General features: G+C 38.6%; 1 protein-coding gene and 1 long non-coding RNA gene across 2 annotated transcripts; one reads left to right on the top strand and one right to left on the bottom strand.

Annotated features, from left to right (window-relative positions):
• Nucleotides 1-277: 277 nt before the first annotated feature.
• LOC118705468 lies at nt 278-11201 on the top strand. Its single transcript, XR_004983690.2, has 3 exons — nt 278-360; nt 2528-2531; nt 11190-11201. It is a non-coding gene; the product is annotated as an uncharacterized LOC118705468 (long non-coding RNA).
• Nucleotides 5827-10023, bottom strand: FABP7 (fatty acid binding protein 7). Its single transcript, XM_036414252.2, has 4 exons — nt 9865-10023; nt 9273-9445; nt 8479-8580; nt 5827-6050 (listed from the first exon to the last, which is right to left on the bottom strand). Exons 1-4 carry the CDS (start codon nt 9935-9937, stop codon nt 6000-6002), a joined length of 399 nt encoding a protein of 132 aa, XP_036270145.1. The 5' UTR covers nt 9938-10023; the 3' UTR covers nt 5827-5999.
• Nucleotides 11202-22570: the final 11369 nt, after the last annotated feature.

The following is a 22570-nucleotide window of genomic DNA, read 5'->3' as shown; positions in this document are numbered from 1 at the left end:
GAGTTGTACAAGATGGAAGCTTTTATAGGAAGAAGGGAGGGACAAGAGAACTATTAACAGAAGAAAAAACATTGTGAGAGCAAGACTTCGGGGGCTTAGAGAACCCAGGGTTTTAATCATGCAGATTGCCTCTTCTTTCTGTGGGGGGAGTGAGCCCACATGACCAAGTTTTCATTTTTAACATTTTTCTTCTTGTGGCACACATAAACTAATTACTATATATATATATATATATATATATATATATATATTTTTTTTTTTTTTTTTTTTTTTTTTTTTTTTCTGATCTGACAAAAAAAAGAATACGTATAATTTCGATTCATTCACACTGGCCAGCTATTGTGTTGGCTGTTGTCATTTGTTTCTAAAGTTTGTGTGATTTTAAAAATATATTTTATTGCTGAAACCGGTTTGGCTCAGTGGATAGAGCTTTGGCCTGCTGACTAAAAGGTCCCAGGTTCAGTTCCGTTCAAGGGCATGTACCTGGGTTGTGGGCACATCCCCAGTAGGGGGTGTGCAAGAGGCAGCTGATCAATGTATCTCTCATAGATGTTTCTAGCTCTCTGTCCCTCTCTCATCCTCTTTGTAAAAAAAATCAATAAAATATATTTTAAAAATATATATATGTTTTATTGATTTTTTTGTTTAATATATAATCACTATTATATATTAAACAAAGGTTTGGCATTATGTAGGACTTTTTAATGAGTGACACCATTTTGGGTCTGTGATTTTTTTCCTTAACAGTATCTTCAAAAATTCCTTAAAGGGACTCTTGCCCCCTCCCCACATGGGAGTCTATACTTGGTCTTCAATAAATTCCCACCTTTGCATATAAAAAAAATTCCTTCAAGCGAAACAGGAAAATTGGACTGGAACGTGTGGTTCTCTGGGCAGGATGGTTCCCCGTCTCTTGTCCGGTGGAGTCAAAGAATGAAGCCATGGTATAGTAAAAGGTGAAAATTTACTGAGAAACAAGCACAGACTCCCGCGTGGGGAGGGGGAAGGGTACCACTGAGGCCCTTCTCTCCATGGTTTATAAAGACTGCAGTTCTTTGCGCCTTGACATCCCCTCTGATTGGTCACCAGCCCCTCTGATTTGGTCACTATAGCAACTTCAGAGCTCAAACCTCACTTGAGGAAAACATCCATTGTATATAAAAACTGCTGTTTGAAATATTAATTCTGCTATTTTGGCTTCTGTAAACACTTGCTTGCTTAAATAAGACTACGCCCATTCCAAGAGGCCATAAACTATGCACCAGAGTTGTCAGTGCTGGCACCAGACCAGGCCTTGAGATATGGTCTCATGGTCCCTTCCCAGCAGGTAGGCCTTCTTTCTCAGAAGGCTCGGAAGTCTCATTCCAAATGTGGGAGACAAAGGACTGGAAAAAGTATAAATAATGAAAGTTTCCTCCATGTTGGGGGTGGAGGGGCAAAATTTGAAAGACACATTTTTCTCTGGGCCTGTGCATAATAAAATGTAACTCCCTTTCTCTAAGTGTGGCTTGGCTTTTCTCCGGTCTTCTGTAACAGAAGTACGTGAGGTTCTTCTCTTCTTCTCCCTTATCATTTTCTTATTCCCTCTGGGCTTTCTTCCTCCCCGCCTCCCCCTCTGAATTAGGGGTTTCCTTCCCTTTATCCTGTAAATGTGTACCTTCTGCAGCTCCCAGCTCCCTTCTCCTATAGCAATGTGCCCTTTGCAGTTCTGTAGCCCTGTGCTTTTTTCCATGGACCCCTTAATTTCTAAAATTTCCTAAACCTGCCTATTTTACTCCTAAAAACTCCTTTCAGAAGAGTAAAATAAACCAGCTTCACTTATAATTTTCATGCATCTCTGGAAGGCATAAAGTATGGTTCTGAGACATTTTTCTAGCTCAGTTGTTAAAAACAAGCAAACTGTTAAAAAGAAAATCACAGGCCCCAAATAGCCTCACTTGAGCCAAAGCTTATGATGCCTAACCTATATTTAATACCTGACTCACTGCTGTTTCAGTCTCTTCCAGTCTCACCTTAATCAACCAGTATGAAGTTTCCTGGTCAGGCACCAGTAAAATAACCAGTCACCTGAGCCCTCTCCATCCCGCCTAGAAAGAAGCAGCAGTCTGCATGATAAAAACACTTTCATTCTCTTCTTCCAAAGAAAAGATGTCTGTCTGAGCCCAAATAGTCTTCTTTTGTTTGGTTACTATTTCCTTGCCCCACCCTAATTCCCATAAATACCTTCCATTTTGCACTACTCCTTGGAGGCCTTCTGGCAGCGAGGTGAGATGTTGTCCAATTTATGAATCCCTTAATGTAGCTAACTAGATATTCAAATTTACTCGGTTGTAATTTGTTTTGTTTTTCACAATAGTCTGAAAAAAAAAGCCAAGATCCCCACATTGCCTTGGGTTCTGTGTCCCTTCCAATACCATTTATGAGGATGCTGACCCCTTTAAGATAAAGAAGCATATAGTTTACATTTGTAGGGTCTGAATTCCTTCGGAGAAGAAAATACCCTCCAGAGTAACTCACCTGATAGAAGATTTGTAAAGTGTGTTTGTTTCGCATCAGCGAGAACCTTGCTTTGTAGTCTATGTAATAAAATGGGAATGCGTCTCATGAAAGGGCCTTTGAAGTGGAATCAAGAGACCTCCATTTCCTGTTTCATGTCCTGCCAGCTCAGTTCAAGTCCTGCCTCAGCCTTAGGATGATTCAAAGGCCTCTTGAGAACCAAAGTACTTTCCAATGGTGGACAAAACGGTCCTGGTATACTCACAGGACCAGCTCAAACTGGTCCTATCCTGTTTCTAAGAAGATGCTGGGTTGTTGCTTTTCAGAGGACAGACCAAACCTGTAAATCATGCCCAAACCAAAGCATGTATGCACATTGGAGAGAATGTTATCCTACACTTGTACCTGGAACCAAAGTTACCCCCTCCAGGCCCCATATCCTCCATGGAGCCAAAAGACCAGAACAGGACCATGTTGTGAAATAATTCTTAAGCATGAAATCTGGTTTACACATTTTGAAATCTAAGAAATGCTTGAAAAAGGACAATATATTGAAATGAAAGGGTAGAAGCAATTATTCTTTCTCCTCCCTCTACTTTCTTTTGCTTTCCTTTATCCTCACTCTCTAAGAAGCATAGTGCCTTAGGATCTCTGGTTAGATATCTCAACCCTGAGTATTTCTAGGTCCTTATGTTCTGGGTGTTGGTGTATCTTACCTAATAAAAGAGGAACGTACAAATTAACCATCACTCCGCTACACCCACAGCCAATCAGTGAGTACGCAAATTATCCCAACAAAGATGGAGGTTAATTTACATACGCATGCGAAGAGCTGTGTGAAGCCTGCTATGAGGGAAAGGAGTGCTGGCAGAAGGAGCTACTGGAGTGGTGCTCCAGACAGAAGTGAGGACTTGCCAGCTCCGAGAGGCCTGGGAGCGGGGACATGCCGGCTCCCGGGCGGAGTCTTGCTGGCTCCTGGGCATCTGGGAGTGAAGCCAGGGGCCTATTGTGGAACGGGCCTCTAGTGTTGTCATAAGAATGTATATCTGGGTGAGAGGGAACCTCGAGGAAGCTGCTGCTTGCTCATTGCCAAGGTTCACGGTTGGACTTCATAAGAAAGCCTTTAACCTAGTTTCTATATTTGGGATCTTGGCTTCAAAAATGTCTTTCTAGGGCCTCTTGGTCAAGTTTGTCTTTGGGCTTGCTAATTCTTTTCTGTTAACTATGGTTTTGGTTTTTTCCTACAGACAAACCAGAGAAGTTAGTACATTGACAGACTACTACTATATGAGATAAAATACAGCTTGAAGAAAAGTGATTTGCAAGCACCTTGCACACATTTAGGAACCAAGAAAATGTTAATTATCTTCCCCCCAAAATGTATTTGGTCCATCACTGCAACTCTTGATCTGCATCCAGAAACCTTTCCATTCCTCACTCTGTGAGACAGTTGTTATGGAAATAAATGCCAGAAGGATGTTATTTGGAGCAAAAGCCTCTCAATGCTTGGGTTCATGGACCTCCACCACCACCACCACCACAAACATGCTACCTCTGCTCCTCAAACCTGTGTTACAGATTACCACCAATAAAGAAGTCCTGTGTTAAAAAAGACAAAAAAAAAAGATAGATAGATAGAGAGATAGATAGATAGATAGATAGAGGTAAACTGTAGTTTTAGCAATGGTAATCTTACCCAGACCATCTTATCTTGCCATTCAGTATTGACTGTACTTTCAAATGTTAAATCCTATAACTGCATATTAGAGTTTTCTTTTTTTTTTTTAAATATATTTTATTGATTTTTTTACAGAGTGGAAGGGAGAGAGAGAGCGAGCTAGAAACGTCGATGAGAGAGAAACATCAACTGCAGTGCCTCTTGCACACCCCCTACCGAGGATGTGCCCGCAACCAATGTACATGCCCTTGACTGGAATTGAACCTGGGACCCTTCAGTCCGCAGACCGACGCTCTATCACTGAGCCAAACCGGCTTCGGCTGCATATTAGAGTTTTCTACTCATCATTATGGCAATTCAAGTAATACAATAATCAGGTAATAATATAATATCATTATGGTAAATTGTATAAGTTAAAGGAAGTTTCCTCATACTTAATTTATCTGTAAATTAATTTATTAGACCTTGAATTAACTTACAGAAACTTATTGAAATCACTGGGTTGATTAAAAATTAATATTGCATATTTATCCTGCAAAAAATTTACCCTTTCTTCAGCCCTTACCCCCAAAGGCTACAAGAGAAAAGATTTCCTAAGGATGAATCCAAAATATAAAATCTTGCATTTTTGTTTCAGAAAAAAAAAAGTTAGCTGAAATATTAATTTTTGAGAGGAAATAAAGGGGAAATTTTCAAAGTGTTCAGTTCTTGATATTATTTATTAGTCATGAAAACTTGGACATGTACTAGAAATGTATTTGAAACCTAAGAAATGCTTGAAATTTTATCTTCAATGACCTCATTGGAAGAGTAAAAATACTATCTGTCTTACCTGCTTCACATCATGGCTTTGCGGAAATGTATAAAAAGAATTTTATAAATGATAAAATGTAGCATCTGTTTGTACTTTAGAATGTAAACCCTGGCCAGTTACAAACAGATAAATATTTACTTTCTTTCTTTTGGCCAACTCAGTTCCAACAACTCCCACACAGAGCAATGCAATGCCTTTATACTTGGCCTGCACATTGCATGTTAGCATTCTCACTGACTTTGTGCTGCTCACTGTACGTGTCTGGAGACACATCTTTATAATCCAGCATGAAATTCACTTCCTTTTCCTATTTACTTTTCAATAAAATATTTGAATTATATGACAATGTGATTAAATATTTTATCATATTTACCTTTCACTAAGACATTTCCATGTACATCATTTTGCTTCTTCAACCTGCCTGTTTCTAATAGCAAGAAGTTATTTGTGAATCCCACCCACCATAACAATTCTTTGCATCCTGGCCAAATGAATGGAAGTCTCAAATTCTCTGTGGAAGTCTCAACCTCAACAGTGGCATGTCCACATATCCGTAGGCTTTTTTTTTTTTTTAATTGGTATTTTAAACAACAGTGCTAACTTTTCCAGCCTTACTTTATGCCATAGACTCTTTCACTTAAAACTCTAATATACAATTCCCAGACAGATTAGTGATATTAAAAACAACAAAATCTTTCTTGGGTATTAGATTTTTATTCCAATTTTATTTACATTCCACTAGAAATATCAAACCATAGTCACCTCTTTATTTTTAAAACGTGGCTTAAAATCTTGATGCGAACTATTACACATGATAGATTTGCAGATAGAGTTGGGCTAGTTGCTTGAAGTAACACATTTTTAAAGAAGTTTTTAAACCACCATTTTCTATCTCCACACCAGGGATAACCTTCTAATACGTGATGAGCCGTGCTGTAATAGCAGGATAGCACTGAGACTTGAGTAACAAAAAAATTGTGGAGTTCCTCTAGGCCCAAACCAGGAATCCGTCTATGCCTTCTCATAGTGGCGAACAGCAACCACATCACCAAAAGTGAGAGTCTGAAAGATCAAAAGATAGCCAGAACATTTTACAGGAATTTCAGTAGCTGAAATTTTTAAAGATTATCTTATAGCCTGGCCGGTGTGGCTCACTGGTTGAGTGTCGACCCATGGTTGCTGGTTCCATTCTGGTCAGGGCACATGCCCTCCTGTCAGGCTCGGTCCCCAGCAGGGGGCATGCAGGAGGCAGCTGGGGGATGTTGATGTGTCTCTCTCATTGACGTTTGTATCTTTCTCTTCCTCTCCCTTCCTCTCTCTCTAAAATCAATAAAAACATACTTTTAAAAAAAGATTATTATGTATGTGATTTAAATATCATGCAAAAGAATATTGGCATTTACAAACAGTAAGTGCTACATAAGTTTTTCTTTCCTAAAATGAAATCAAACTCTTATGTTTAATGAGTAAATAATATGTACATATAGTTCATGTCTCTAAAAGAAAAATGAAACAAAAACTAAGATTAACTCTCTAGATTCAGGTCAAAAGAATTTCTTTTGCCTTGAATTATCAGAGTAATTGAAACAAATTTGCTACCTGCTTTGAAAGTGAATGGAATTTATAGTATTTATAGTAGGTTTTCTTTTTCTTTAATATGTTTTTATTGATTATTTTATTTTTTGAGGTTTTATATATATAATATATATTATATATATATATATATATATATATATTATTGATTTCAGAAAAGAAGGAAGAGAGAGAAAGAAATAGAAATATCAATGATGAGAGAGAATCTTGCCCAACTGCCTCCTGCACGCCCCTTATTGGGGATGGAGCCCACAAACCAGACATATGTCTTGACTGGAATTGAATCTGGGACCCTTCAGTCCACAGTCCGAAGCTTTATCCACTGAGCCAAACCAACCAGCGCTATAGTAGGTTTTCCTAATAGTTTTCAATTCATGACCCAGATAACTTTTGAAACGTTTTTAGAAAATCAAAATCATTCTAATAGTATTTGTTCCAAATAGTATTTGTTACAAAATCAGCAGAAAAAGGTAAATGTGCAAACATTCTCTTTGATTGGCTGTCACGCTTTAGCCTGCGTGAACCTTGGTGATTAAGTGGATCACACGTGGAATATTGGCTCCTATGTCAAATCCAACTTGAAGAATTGCTATAAAACCTCTTTACAAATTTTAGGGTTTTAAGTGTTCATTATTTTCATGTATTGGTGTGATTTTTAAAATATGCCCTTATTTATTATCCATTGTTCTTAATCACATTTTTGGAACTTGATCTTGCTTGATCACAGTCAGACGACCAAAGCTAAGCTATCCACTTTTCTGTATTAGGAAGAAATGGAGATAAAAGCAGAAAGGAAAATTAAGGTTGAATTTTTCAGAAATGAATCCTTTCTTTGGTGGCAAAATTTGTTTCTTTGCCATCCCACTTCTGCAGAAAGAATGTGGGCAAATATGTGTTAGCATGAAAGAAAAACTGTCCTCTGCTCCCCACTGCCACCTATGAAAAGAAGTGTGAGTATATAAACCCTGTATCTCAATCTAAAACAGCAATCATTGCAGTCAGGAAAGAGAGTAAAAACAAGTCACTTGTCTGAAATAATAAAACCAAAAATATGTAAAGCAAACCCATCCCTCCAAAGAAAAAAAAGCAAAACGACACATTGATTGTTCCAATGTGATCAAAATACCATACTTGGTTCACACACGTGCATGCACACGCACACACGCACACACAGGTGTCTGGGATGCTAGATTAAGGCATAACATTTTTCCCAGTTTATGATGTTTTACATCATTAATTATTCATTAACGATTTTATAATTTTTTACATGACTACCAGTTTTGAATAGGTACTTGTAAACGGTACCTTTAAAAGACTGGAAGTAACACCAAAATGGTTCTCTCTGAGGGGAAATTAAAAAGGATTTTTACATTTTTGTTAGGCTTTTGTGTTATATTCTAAAGTTATCTGCACTGAACTCATATAACTTTTACAAACTAAAATTTAAAGTTTTTAAATATCTGTTATTTATTTCAGAAATTATAGAGTAATTTTTTGAGATTCAGTTAGGTTGATATTCTTATAGGAATATCAACTGTCTTTATATATTTTTATGATTGTCGGTTTTATATAGAGATTTTATTTGAGGATTAGGCATTCATAGTAATCCTACAAAAATTCTTTTCACAGACATATTTTTTCTTTTTCTATCATGAAAGAAACAGAGCTAAGGAAACAATTAGCTAGGATGTGTTTATTGCTTCTGCTTTATTACTGCTTAAAGAACCTTGCTAATAACATAATGTTATTAAAGAAGAAAGGAGGGAGGGGAGAGAGAAGGGGGAAGGGAGTGAAGGAAAGGAAGGGGAGGAGGAGAGAGACAGAGCGGAGGGAGGAAGTGGAAAGGAGACAAGAAAAGGGGGAGGGGAAAACACCAGGAAGAACTGACATTACTCACCATAACCATTTTGCCATCCTTAATTTCTCTTACAAAATTTGTTTCTTTGCCATCCCATTTCTGTACATGAACGAGCTTGTCTCCATCCAGGCTAACAACAGACTGAGAGCAATCACAAAGAGCAGAACAAAGAAACCGTTACAGATCCAGTTTCTGATATAAAAGTCAAAGGAAGTGATTTGTGAAAGAGTTGTAGCATTGAATAAATTGTGTCCAAGTAATTATTAAATTAGTACCACATCTTGTGTTGTTTCTGGAGTCATTACTATGCACACTCTAATATTTCATCATGGGATTGAAATGTGTACACCTAGATGCAAAAAACTCCACATGTTAGAAACAAAAATTCTGCGCAGGTGCTTTCGGACTAGTCGCCCTCCTTTAAGCAAAGCCTTGGGATGAGGTAAGCTGTTTATTCAATCTGAAGCAATCAGAGAGAGTAAACAAAACTCAATCATTCCTTCAAACAAATGCTATTAAATACCTTTTGGAAAACAGATTTACTATACAATGTGAAAACACACGGTAAAAAAAAATTAATTCAAGGTCTGAGCTTTAGCAAGTACCCATTTTCCAGAACATAACCTATGCATGTAAGAATACAAAATCAACCCTGCTATCCTTCTCTGTGAACGGAAATACTGAGGTCATTCTTCACTTCCCAACATCTAAAAACAAGTAAACAGGAATCTCTTTTATCCTCTTGTTTACTGCTTCTGCTTTATAGCTGCCGAGAGGATTTTTTTTTATCTCCCCCCACACACACACACACACCTTGACAAGTGGCTTCTTACCTTACAGTTTCTGTCATCTGCAGTGGTTTCCTCAAACTCTTCCCCCAGCTGGAAACTGATCTCCGTGTTCTTGAACGTGCTTTGGGTCCGGATCACCACCTTGCCTCCCTCCTGACTGATGATCACGGTTGGCTTTGTCACATTCCCCACCTGCCGAGTAGCAAACCCCACACCTGAAATAGCAAAGGCAAGCCATGCAGACCGCAGCAGCTTTCCCAGAGCAGAAAACCTCCCTCCTAGTGTGGAACCCAGGTCCTAAAGGACAGGTTTCCTTGGGGCATGTTTAGGGTTAGCCCATTCATCACACAACACAATTACCACATTATCATAATCTAAAGATGCGCAGAGAAGTGGCTGCTGGAGACAACACAATCTGCAGGCCATCAGAGCCACCGAGACGTGGCCCTGGGTGAGAGAGCAGGCAACCTCCACATGAAAAACCCATTCATTCCCTGGGAAATGCACAGCCTTAGAGAATGGATATTTCATTGCAATGTGATCTGCCTTTGTCACTTGCCAATCTAATGGGTGAAAAAAAAAATATGCAAATGCCTGAAGCTGTAGGTTAAGAGGAGAACATATCTGTACCCACCTAGAGCCTTCATGTACTCGTCAAAGTTCTGGCTGTCCGTCAGCTTCCAGGTAGCACAGAAAGCCTCCACCATCCTTGCCCTTTCCCGTTAGCTCTGCAAACAGATGGAGGAGACCCGAGTGAGGATTTGTGAGTCCCGGGGCCACTGCAATTCAGAAGACCCTCCTTGCAACTCGTAGCAGCTCCTGCCTTCTTATTTGGAAAAGAGGCGGGCAGAAAGCCAAGGACTTACATTGCAAATGCACCCCTCCAGTGTCCTTCCCAGGAGGCTGGTGTAGGGGGAGGGGGGGGGAGAGGAGGGGGGAGGCTCAGTGAGGCCCCAATCCTCTCTGCCATTGGCTCAGGCCACTGGGTTAGCGGAGTAGGTCGAGGTCCTCCCAGGCCTCACACTGCTGCCCTCCTGCCTGAGAAAGCTCCGCGGGGACTCAATGGGGCTGGAAGCAGGGCACTGGGGGAATGAGAGAGGGTCTTTCAGGTTCAGCTCGGGAACTTGGCAACGGCACCTTCAGACTGCGAGGGAAGAAAAAGGATGCACAATGGGACATTCAGATTGGTTTCCGTTAATGGCAAAGCGGGTCCCAAAAAGGAGGGCCCCTCGGAGAAAACCGCTGAGATGCCAGACTTGGCAGACAAAGGAGGCTGAATGGTGCCTTTTACTTTCTCCAATATTTGCAGGAAGAGCAGAATAGCAGCTAGACTGTGCCCAGCCAGGAGAAGGAGAGGGGGAGGTTGTGAATGCCTTCCTAGATTGTGCGGCTAGAAGGCCATTCTGAGGGGCAGGGGGACACTAACTGGTTTTGGCCTCTCCCCAACCCAAACTGAATGAATTTAAAGATCCCCTTGTTCTTTCTAAGAATGTGAGAACCAGACAGAGGCGGAACAGTATGGTGTGGATTCACTAATGAGGTATAAAAAAATAAGTAATGTGTGTATGTGTGTGTGTGTTTTCCTTCTTTCAACAGATTATGTAATCCACATGGAAAAACTGGACCGAAGACCATTCAGTAAGATTTTTAAGTAGCCTGCACTACAGGACTTTTTATTTCTCTGAGACTACAATTACATGCATGCAATCTACATCTAAACTGGGAGTCAGCAATAGGGAGGGTAGGAAGTGGACGAGCAGGGAGACTCCAGAGAGCTATGGCCTCACTTTGTCCTGGCTCAGGGTACCCCAAGATTGGCAAAATGCCTCAAGGATTCCAGGCAGAGTATTTCAAGAAGTGCTTGGAGCCTCCTCTTCACCAGAAGTTCTTCCTGCTTTACTAGTGTCGACCCTCGATAAACAGCAGGCTCCCTCCCGCTTTTCAGGACAGGGGAATCAGATTTGGCAATCCCTGCTCCTCCCTTTCCTCCCATTTAAACTCTGTCCACACCAAATACAAGGCCCAGAACACATCTTACCCCAATGGCCAGCTCCAGGATTCTACTTTGGTGCCTCAAAGGGACAACAAAGGTGCTCATCCTAATAAAGAGGGAATATGCTAATTGACCCTCATGCCATCACAAAGATGGTGGCAACGACAGCCAATAAGGAGGGAATATGGTAATTGACTGCCATGCCCTCAAAGATGGCAGCACCCACAACCACAAGATGGAGGCACCCAGTACCCTCAGCCCCCCAGCCATCCAGGGTCAACCTGAGGCACAGGCAAGTCTCCAATGACAGCTGAACAGTTGTCCAGGGCCACCTGAGCTCAGGTAACCAGGGCCGGCCTAGGCTTATGCTGCCGAGGCGTGATGGGGCATCACCTTCCCCTGTTCACTGAGTCACCTCCTGCCCCTGAGGGCTCCCGGACTGTGAGAGGGGGCAGGCCAGGCTGAGGGACCCTCCCCCCAGGGCATGAATTTCCATGCACCAGGCCTCTAGTGTAACATAAGCTCTTTCTTCCACCACACCTGGTCTTCCTCCCGGCTTCCCCATGTTTGTGAATGGCATCGTCATCCACCCAACTGCATAAACCAGAAAACTTGAAATCATTTCTAACACTTTACCCTCTGAAACCAAAGTAAATGTCAAGGCCTATCCATTTTGCTTCCTATTTCCCTAATTTATTGTAGTTCTCCCCCTATCTCCACAACCGCCATCTCTATTCAAGCGACCACACTCCTTTGCTAGTCCTATGGCAATAGCCTCTGAGCTGTTCGGTCTGCAGCCACTCCTATCCCCAGTCCTTCCAGGGCACAGAGGCCTAGGGACCTTGGAAAATACAAACTGGCGTTTTCCTGGTGGCTACTGGTGCTGAGCAGCTTGTAGTGTGCTTCTCTGATGAGTGTACATCTTCTTTGGTGACATGACTGCTCAGATATTTTGTTTATATTTAATTGGGTTATTTGTCTCCTTACTGAATTTTCAGATTCCTTTATATATATTTTTTTTTGACAAAAGTAATTTGTTGAATATGTGTTCTTCAAAAAAAAATTTTTTCTTTTCATTTTCTCAATTGTGATAATGGTTTCTTTCATTGGTGTGCCAAAATTTATCAAGTGTATGCATTAAAAACAAGCAACTAACTTATGTCAGTTATACCATAGTAAAGATGTTTTTAAAGTTCTAAATTTTATCTTGTCCCTCTCCTGCTTCAGCTTAAAATGACCTTTTCCTGCTCTCCGATAAAAATAAAAAAATTAAAATTTTTTTTTAAAAAAATTTCAAATGTTGCCTAACCCAAGCCTGCCCCTAACATTTGAAGGACTTGGAGTAAGAATCCAAACAGAGGTCCACATGCCATGTGTTTGAACAGTAAAAGTATAGATCAAAGGATACTGAGGGCTGGCCTGGAGTTCCAGCCGGGGCTCAAAGCCTGTCCCTGCAATCCCTTCACCTTCCAACAGGCCACGCTGTGGTGTCCGCAGGACTGAGCATTAATACAGACCTGGTGGCTGGGAGAGGGACACTCAGGAGTGTGACTGGAACCCAGGGTTTCCAGTCAGTACCTGGAAGGCCACTAAACTTAGGATTGGGACTTGGGTTTATGCTGACATGAGTCTGAAGATCCCAGAATTCACCACAAAAAGCCTAAAACTATTCAAACTGGCATTATTTAAGCCTTTGAACCAAGTCCCTGAAGCTATGAACTTGTTATAAATTCTCTTTTTTGCTAAATCAAGATGACTGACTAATTCATTTATGCAGCCCATTCTCTATGCCAGAGGTTCTCAGACCAATTCATTTTGTTACATCAAAGTATTCTTACATGTTCTATTTAATTTAACATATTTAAACTGTAGAATATTTAAGTATCATTCTAAAATATAATAAATTATTTATTTTTTCATAGTCCAAAAATGTAAGATTGTCAAGAATAGGACCCATCTGATGGAAATTTTTATTTTAGCTCCTTATAGATCGTGGTGCTGAAATATTTGTTCATATTCATTTCTTTCTTTTACTCTTTAGATAAGGAACATGAGCTGATGGTATATATTTATCCTAACTTAAACCATATATTTCTGAAATTCTGATTCTTTCATACTTTATATAAGATGCTTTCATACTTTATATAAGATACTTTATATAAATTCTGATTCTTTCATACTTTATATACAGATTTCTATAGTAGAAATTTTAAGAAAAGCCACTTAACTGTTTTGTAATTCTCTGAATTGACACATTTAACCTTACTGTTTTAAATTATTTATGAGGCAATAGATACATACCTAAAATGGTTGCTTTCAAATTGTAGGTTGTGCTGATTATTGAAGATTTTAATAAAAGAACAAATGAAATAATAGAGGAGAGACTGTGTTGTGCTAACAAGGATTAAACTAATAAATCCCCCCCCCCCCAATTTTTCTACATCTAGGAGCAAGTTATGATTTTGCTTTGGCTTTTATAATACAAATGCATCTAAATGCTTGAAAAAGAAGATATTATTACATAATGGAAATAAAGACTCTAAGTAATCCATTGTAAATACGTTCTAATAGTGAAATAAAAGTAATAAATAAAGAGAAGTTGCTTTGGCAGATCTTGGCAAAATTTCCATATGAGGCTGAATCTCTTGGTTCCTGCTTTATGGCAATTTTTACTTTTTAAGAAAACAGATGGTATTAATAAATTTGTATCGCTGCTCTGGAGCAAACTAAGGCAAACAAGGCCACAACACTATTTCTTATAAAATATGCAAGGATCTGTACCAAGAGAGGTTGAATGACATTCAAAGTACTTGCCTGAGGTTCTTTTTCTTACTAAATTACAGAATAAAAATGGTAATAGAACATTTCCATAGCTGGAAATAGGTAATTACACAATGTGATTGCAACTCTCTTGTGATAGGCAATAGGTAAGATCAGACAGCCCTGTTTTCTGAAACAGAGGTACAAAGTTACCCATGTGCTCAGCTGTCTGTCATGTGCACAGTTATCATACCCCCGGCCCCCAAACAATCAGCCAGCTAAACCAGCTTCAGGTGCCAGGAGTGGTGAAGATCCCAAGCTTCAAGCAGAGGGTAATGTGATATTAGTAATAGAATTTGATGAAAGTGTGTATGTGGGGAGGAATTCTGTGAATGATATGACTCTTGATGTTGAGATTTTTTTTTAATATTATTGCACTTAATCTTTTTTTTTTTTTTTGAGAGAGAGAGAGAGGATTTGTGAGAGAGATTTGTGGTTCCACCTATTTATGCACTTACTGTTACTTCCTGTATGTGCCTTGATCAGAGATCAAACCCACAACCTTGGAATATCAAGATGACACTCCAGGGCTATTGCACTTTTTCAGATGTGGAGTAGAGCAGAGAGAGGTGCACCTTCCGGGGTGGCACGCTCTTAGAAAGCGGTATTGCACTTGTCTACTGGAGAATGAAATGCTAATAAAGACAGTAAGATGATGCTGGGACCGGTTTAGCTCAATGGATAGAGCGTCGGCTTGGGTACTGAAGGGCCCTGGGTTCGATTCCGGTCAGGGGCATGTACCTTGCTTGCGGGCACATCCCCAGTGGGGGGTGTGCAAGAGGCAGCTGATCGATGATTCTCTCTCATCGATGTTTCTAGCTCTCTCTCTCCCTTCCTCTTTGTATAAAAATCAATAAAATATAAAATAAAAAAAATGAAAAAAATAAAAAAAAGAATGCAGAAAAAAATAAAAAAAAAAGACAGTAAGATGAAGTACTGACTCTCTTTCCTATGTCTTTCTCACTGTCTTCTGCAGTTTGTCCTCCTTTTATGTCCCATTAGCTAGGCATTCTACTTCTCCATATTTTCTTGGGCATAAAATGTAGAGGAAGTCCTTTACTTGCTCTCTTCAAGCCATTTATATTCCACAACTCTACCAAGAAAACACCCCTCTCCAGCCCCCTAGTTCATGTATACTTGCTTTTCATAAGTTATCTCAAATATTATTCCTTTAAGGAAGACTGGATCAGGATCCCAATGATGTCACCCCATGGTTTTATGTCTTTTTAAACATACTGCTATTTTAATTAAATACTTTTGTAATTAGTTGTATAATATCTTTCCCCCTCGTTATAACAGGAGTCTCCTGTGGTATCTATTTTAGTATTTATGTTCTTTATTCTCTATTGTGCTTCATCTCTATTGTCTAGCACAGTATGAAGTCCACAGTGTTTGTTCAACAAATGTGCAAGGTATGAACCAATAGAGTGCACACACAGAATCGGACGATTTTTTTTTTAAAGGTAGGAATTTAAACCATTGTATATATCACCTTTTTCAAGTTCCTATCCCTTTGCAACATATACAATCCCCCAGTAAGGATATCTAAATCTCTCTCTCATTTGTCATGTTAATTTTGGGAGGAAGGCTCATTGTTTTTTCTTTGAAATAAAAGCACATAGACTAAGTAGTCTCAGAAAACATCCAAATGTATGATGGATTTACTAAATGCAAGAGTAGAAAACTTCTGTGACATGCCATATATAGAAACCCAATGCCAATTAGTGTGTATGCAGATTGTTCTTTCAATGGACCCTCCAGTCTGCTTATTAAGGGTTATTATAATGTATAAATCAAATATTTATAAGATTTTCTTTTTTCTTTTTTTGAGGAGTGGAGGCCTTAAAATCTTTGAAGAGCTCTGTTGTTAACTCTGCATGTGAAATGTCACAATAAGCTTTGAGTAAGGATTACCAGACAGGCAGGTATAAAAGGGAGGCATTAATCTGGGATTAGGTGAAGATTAAGGAAACTGCTCTAGCTATTTTTAACAGGGGGAAAATATAGGGAACGCAATCCCTACAAAATTCTTAGAAGAGTTGAAGGACTAGGTTTTATGCAGAGCTGAGCTTTTGGGAATACTCCCAAATATAATACACCACCACACCACAGAAACTAAGCTGTGAAAGAAGCCGTTACCTCTACTATAATTTCAAAGCTAAGTAGCCAGGAAGCTGTTTTTCTATCTGCTGGTTCCAGGAACACCTGCCTTCACTGTCATCCAGGAGTGAGGAAGTTTCCTGCAGCAATACGAATTCCAGAGCCCAGCCACCTGGGCCAGACCTCAATGGCAAAATGGATGTCTTAGGGACATTTTCTTTCACCACTTAACTGAATCCTGATTTCAAGTCCTACACAATTTTATCAATTTAGGCACGATCTAAATCAAGTTAGGGGAGGAAGCTTGGGGAATGTTTTACTCTCTGCTATCTCTGCAAAGCAGAGAGGACCACAGAAGCTAGTGGGAACAGAGGTCAGGTGAGTCAATCCACCACACCCCATCCACTACTCAGAGGTGATTGGAGATGCTTTAATGAGGGCATTTTTTTAAGGGAAAAAATCTCCTATATCTGGAAGCATTCTAGAGTAGTAGTTTCTAAAACTGAATGATCATTAGAGTCACTTGGAGAGAGTCATAATAATGTGAACTTCAAGGTTATAAGAGAGATTTTGAAATATTGTAGATGCTCTGGGGTAAGGCTAGAATTTATAGTGCAAAACAAAATCTTAAATTAAAATCCTATGCATCAATGACATATGAGTTACAAAACAAATGGTATATTCCAGCCTGTCAGAATCATATGAGTAAATTTGAATTCAGTGCTAAATACAAAATAAGTATAAAAGACCAGTAATGTGACTAATTCCTTGACCCTGTCCATGATTCCAGAAATGGTGTGTGACTCCTACCTAGGGTGCCTCCATAGTAAAAATAATATATTCTATGATACTCAGCAAAGAAGAAACATGACTCAATTATCTTAAGAGTAAAGTATGTTAAGCCAATCTAACACGTAAAGTTCTGTGTTGCAATGGAACATATCCTCAATGATAATACAAATTTTTGGATTCATAAATTTAATCAGTTCTCTGTTCACTTATACTGAGACATTTCTGAGAACAAAGAAAAGTCTTATCTCAAAAGAGCATATGGTCAACCTACACCTTCAGATAAATAAGGTATTTTCATACTCATTTAATAGAAAAAAAGAAAAAAACACAATCCTTAAACAAGTGTTTTCCACCTAAATTTTAATTCTTTGCAACATATTATTTTCAAGATAATTTATTGGAGCAGCTTTTTAAAAAATTTTGTCTATTTATTTGGGAGAGAGAGAGAGAGAAAGAGAGAAAGAGAGAGAGACATGGATTTGTTGATCCAGTATTAATGTGTTCATTGGTTGCTTCTTGCATGGGCCCTGACTGGAGATTGAACTGGAAACCTTCTGGTTTCAGGATGACACTCAAATCAACTGAACTATGAGCCAGGGCTGGAACAGCTCTGGACACAGTGTGATAAATAACATCATTACAAATTATAAATGGGCTATTGAGATTTGTGGTATTTCTCACCCAGTAGTTTATTGGAAAACATAGTGTTATATGCATATCTTTAATGCTAGTGATATACAATTAAAATAAAATTGAGGAACTAATTCCTATTTTTTTCCTTTCCAAAGCAAGTTTTTAAACTGGAAATATCTATTTAAGCCATTATTATGATTGTTATTTTTATTATTGGTTTTAAGCACATAGAAGTAACTTTACAATTGTTAGTGCTCATCAATTTAGTGAAACATGAGACTTCATTTGAGATTGTTTTTTTAAAATGCCAGAATTTCATCAATTTAATGCTTTCTATGTTAACTTTTTATCCACTTGGGAAACATTTAATATTTTAAAAATAATAACATTGTAACATAAATAAATATGAAGGACTGTATGGAGAAATTGCAGTAATTTTCTGCAACCTAAATACACTCACCTAATATATCTTACTTCTCCCATTTTGCTACATATGAAAAGTGCTCATTACTGAAGAAACTGAAATGTCTATGTAAAACATATATAATAATGTTTTACAGAGACATTGATGTATCTTTACAAATAGGGCTTACAAAATAATGTAATTATGTAAATTATACATTATCATTTTTCTTACAAATATAGTTTATAAGTTATAAAAAGCAGCAATTTTGAAAGACTACTGAATCTTGGGGAGTATATGCTGCTCATATCCCTAATCTGGAATATTTAAAACAAAATTGAAGGTGGCTAGATAACATTATCTGGACAGCCTTTCCATGTCCTGTGGAAGTCCACATCATCATCATGTCTTGTTGGGAGCCATCAGAGTTTATACCAGCAACTCCATCTTAGAAAGCACAACTCCATCTTGGGAGTTAAGTTTCCAACTCCTCTTACGTGGTGCCCTGCGGCTTGGCCAGAAGCTAAAGATAACTTATCGCTTAAGGACACATCCTGCTCCGGAAAATCCCTACAACGTCCCCTCCCTGATTCTCCCTCCCATAGTTTGCCCCGCCTTGGAATTTTCCCTCGGCAATCTCCCCCTACAGCCTGTATATATATATATTGCAGCTTCAACAATAAAATTTGAGGCTTGATCAGAACCCTGTCTTGCCTCCATTTCTCCATGTCTCCTGTCCTCCCTCATTCCCTTCCAGGTGTCTCCTCGATCCTACTTTGCTGTCCCGCTGGCCGGGACAATGTCTTCAAAAGTCCTGTGATGAGTTTTCTTGGGTCACTTCCAGATTACTGTTGCTGTCACCAATGGCAAAGTTCAGGGTATGGCCTTGCAATCCTCATGTGCTCAACGTGTTTTGTATGGTGTCACATGGGAAGGGGGAACTGTCTTTTCATCATTTACATTGAGAAACCAACTGAAAGAGGAAATTTGCAAATTTGGCACATTTTCCTAAAGTTTTGAGAAGACAACATTTACATTGCAAAAATAGCAAAAACCTGTATTTCCACCTACTCCTTTCCTTACTCCTTCCCCCATTTCCCCCCTACAACCAAATTTCTACTCATTTCTCTTTTTTTCATGTTCATTAAAATTTTCAATGAAATTTATTAGGTTGACACTAGCCACATCTTTTATTTCCTTGACACCTGTCAATCCATGACTACAGTGTTAATTACTAAAGTATTTCCCAACACAAGATAGATCCTTCCTTAAGAGAAAATTCTGATACAATATGGTTATTATCTGGAATATTGAGTTGGTTTAATTATACTCCTTGACTAATGTCAGAATCTTATCATTTGTCTATACAGGGCCAATTTGCTTTTACTTTATAAGTTATATAACTAACTAGTGGCCCAGTGCATGTAATTTCGGGGGGGGGGGGGGAGGAAGGGTGTTCCTCAACCCAGCCTGCACCCTCTCCAATCTGGGACCCCTCAGGGGATAACCAACAGTCAGACATCCCTCTCAAAATCTAGAACTGCTGGTTCCTAACCACTCACATGCCTGCCTGATTGCCCCTAACTTCTTCTGCCTGCCAGCCTGATGGTCTCTAACTGCTCCTCTGATGGCTTAATTGTCCCTAACTGCTTCTGCCTAAGTCCCACTTCTGGGACCCAGGATTCCTTCCTCCAGCCAACTACAGGCACCCAGGATCTGTGTTTCCCTCACTCTGGTCAGCCATAGGTGCCCAGGCTGGCTGTAGCCGCAGGAGATGGTGGGCAGTGGCTTGCCTAAGCTGCAGCTGCAAGTGCTGGCACCCAGTGGGGGAAAGGGAGCGAGGCTGCCACCATGTTTTTAGGTTAATTTGCATACTCACTCTGATTAGCTGGTAGCATAGCAGAATGACAATAATTTGCACATTTCTCTTTTATTAGTGTAGATTACTTCCATTAATATAATAAACAAACACAAGTGGATCCTTCATTCAAAATGAAGCCTAGGACTTTGACAGCCTCATGATTTTTCTGCATCTATTTCCCTGCTTCTTTCCATCAATTGTCATTTTTACCTTATCCTTGCTTTATTTAGTTTTAGTGTATCTTTATGTTTTTCTAAAACATATATTAGTGTAGTTTTCTTATCTTTGTAAAAAATTTTACACATTTTTAAATTATATAATATCCTGGGTATTAACTTTTACATCTGCAATAGTTTTTGTGTGTGTTTGTTTTGTTTTATTTTGTTTTTTTGCTTTTTTTGTGTGGTTGTTATTATATTTTGGGGGAGTGGTACATAGCTTGAATTGGGATTGCTGGGTCATAGATTAACCTTCAATGTTAAATGATATTGCCAAATTGTTTTCTGAATTGGATTCAGCCACTTAAGCCTTTACCAATGGAGTCACATATTCCCCAACATAATATGGACAAACATTTTAATGCTGACCAATCAGAAGCATATAAACTGATAATTAATTTTGTTTTGATTTATATTTTCCTAACCAATAATGAGGTAAACATCTCTTCATGTGTTGATTGGTCTGTGGTTTCCTTCTCTGTGAGATGTCTGTTTATCTTCTCACTTTCACCTAGGTTGTGTTTTTCTTATTGTGCATTATTGATCCTAATCACTTTGGAGTGTGGGTGTCATGAATATCTTCTGCCAGTGTGTGACATACACTTTCTCTAATGTAGCTGCTGATGGCCAAATTTCTTCCTTTTAATATTGCCAAATTTGTCAATGCTTCACTTTATAGTCAATATGTTTTGTGTCTTGTTTAATGACACAGCCTACTTAAGGCCCGAAGATAATCATCTATATTTTCTACCAGGAGTTTTACAGTTTTAAGATTTGAGTTTTTAACTATCTGGATTATCATAGCTCTGTTCCCTCTTTCCTGTACTTTCTGCCTTCTCTCCCATGCCACCCCCTCCCCCAACCCCTTGAAATTACAGAAGGATCACAAGTAGCATATTGCACCCTGATAAGTGTGGCTTATATATACAAGGTACTATCATCTTGAACGTATACTCAAAAGAACAGTTAAAGCAGTAAATAATGAATATGGTAGTTCTTCCTACTTACTCTATGTCAAAAGCAGCAGAGAGTTAGGCAGTAGGGCAGAGAAGAATAGGTATTCCACCTCACTTCACAGTGGTTTCACAACTGATAGCTGATCCTAACACCCTCTAGCTAAGCCAAACTATAGATATGATCCTATCTGAGAGGAGGGTTCTACCAGTTATCATATAGGCAAGAAGTTTAGAAGTTTTTATAAAAAATAAAAATACTACTGTTTGTAACAAATTCCAAGTCTGTATAAATATTTCTCTTCATTTAAAGAAGAGAGGCAGAAAAATAATAACCACATGCAGAACGAAAAAAAGTAGAGAATAATTATCTGAAAATAAATAGTAAGAGTATATCCTTGAAAAATGACTTATCAAAGCAGACAGAAGAAAAAAAGTACATATATATATATGGCATATCAATCGGTGTGAAAAGCTGTAAGAATAAAATAGATTGAAATAAAAAGATGATCCTGATGAACGTTTTTAAAAAGGCTGAAATTCAAAAATAACTGGATGTGCTCAAAAGGCTCAAGGAAATAACTAAATAGAATGAATTAGATCAACCAAGGAGACAGTAATAAATAGCAAGATATCGTTTGAAGAGAATTTTCAGAATGCAGAGACAATATGAATAGTGAAAGTAAGAATGTTAGACATGAAGAGACTGGAAATACTGCCTGATATAGTTATTACTAAGAGAAATATTGAAACAATTAATGAAATAAGATATATAATAAACAAAAATATAATTGAGGAAAACTTTCTGCAGCTGAAAATAGGTATTAGTACCTGGACCAAAAGGCCACACCATTTAATACAATGAATGAAAAGAGAGCCAAACTCTATAATTCTAGTGATAGTTTTGAGTCAAGTGTAATTCAAAGAAATAAATATAAAACAAGAAAAAATTAAATAAGCATTCGGTCAGAAAAAGATGCATAAAATGTTATAAGAAGTATGGCTGACGATTGTAGCATTTAGATACCAACTAAATATAGAGCAATGTTCAGAGTTTTTTGGGGGAAACACACACACACAAACACACACACACACACACACACACACACACACACACACACACCAAACCGTGACTTAATGTTTTTTTGTTATATGTAAATGTAGAAGAGATGTGCTCTTTGAAAATGAACCAGCATTCACATGATACTGTTTTTATATGTTGCTTCTTTGCAGAAAGAGAATACATTCAGCAATGGACCTCAAAACCAAACTTAGTCTACAATGATATTTCTCTTGCAAATTAGTAAATTCTCATGGTGTATTCAGTCTTAACAGCCTTGTGTCTGCCGTTGAGACAAGATCAAACTTTGCAGTCTAATCATGTTTCAAAACCCTCAGGATCAAGTACACATTGTGAATAATAACAAGCACTTTAAGCTACTGATATTCAACTCATAGGAAAGATACACATGCACATCCCTTCCCGGAGGGGAGATCTTGGGTGCAGGATGGGTGGACGTGTTCAGTTTAAGAAACCGTGGTCAAAATTGCTATTGTTTTGACTTAC

The sequence above is a fragment of the Pipistrellus kuhlii genome, unplaced genomic scaffold (genome assembly GCF_014108245.1).
Source record: "Pipistrellus kuhlii isolate mPipKuh1 unplaced genomic scaffold, mPipKuh1.p scaffold_m20_p_5, whole genome shotgun sequence".
NCBI classification, from domain to species: Eukaryota; Metazoa; Chordata; class Mammalia; order Chiroptera; family Vespertilionidae; genus Pipistrellus; species Pipistrellus kuhlii.
Note: the sequence above shows the minus strand (reverse complement) of the source record. Positions and strands in the feature narration are given on the sequence as shown.

Coding starts and splice junctions, on each gene's coding strand:
- FABP7 (XM_036414252.2), bottom strand. CDS start 9,937: ATGGTGGAGGCTTTCTGTGCTACCTGGAAGCTGACGGACAGCCAGAAC. Junction 8,581..9,272: donor CAGATGACAGAAACTGTAAG/GTAAGAAGCCAC, acceptor GATTGCTCTCAG/TCTGTTGTTAGCCTGGATGG. Junction 6,051..8,478: donor AGGATGGCAAAATGGTTATG/GTGAGTAATGTC, acceptor TTGATCTTTCAG/ACTCTCACTTTTGGTGATGT.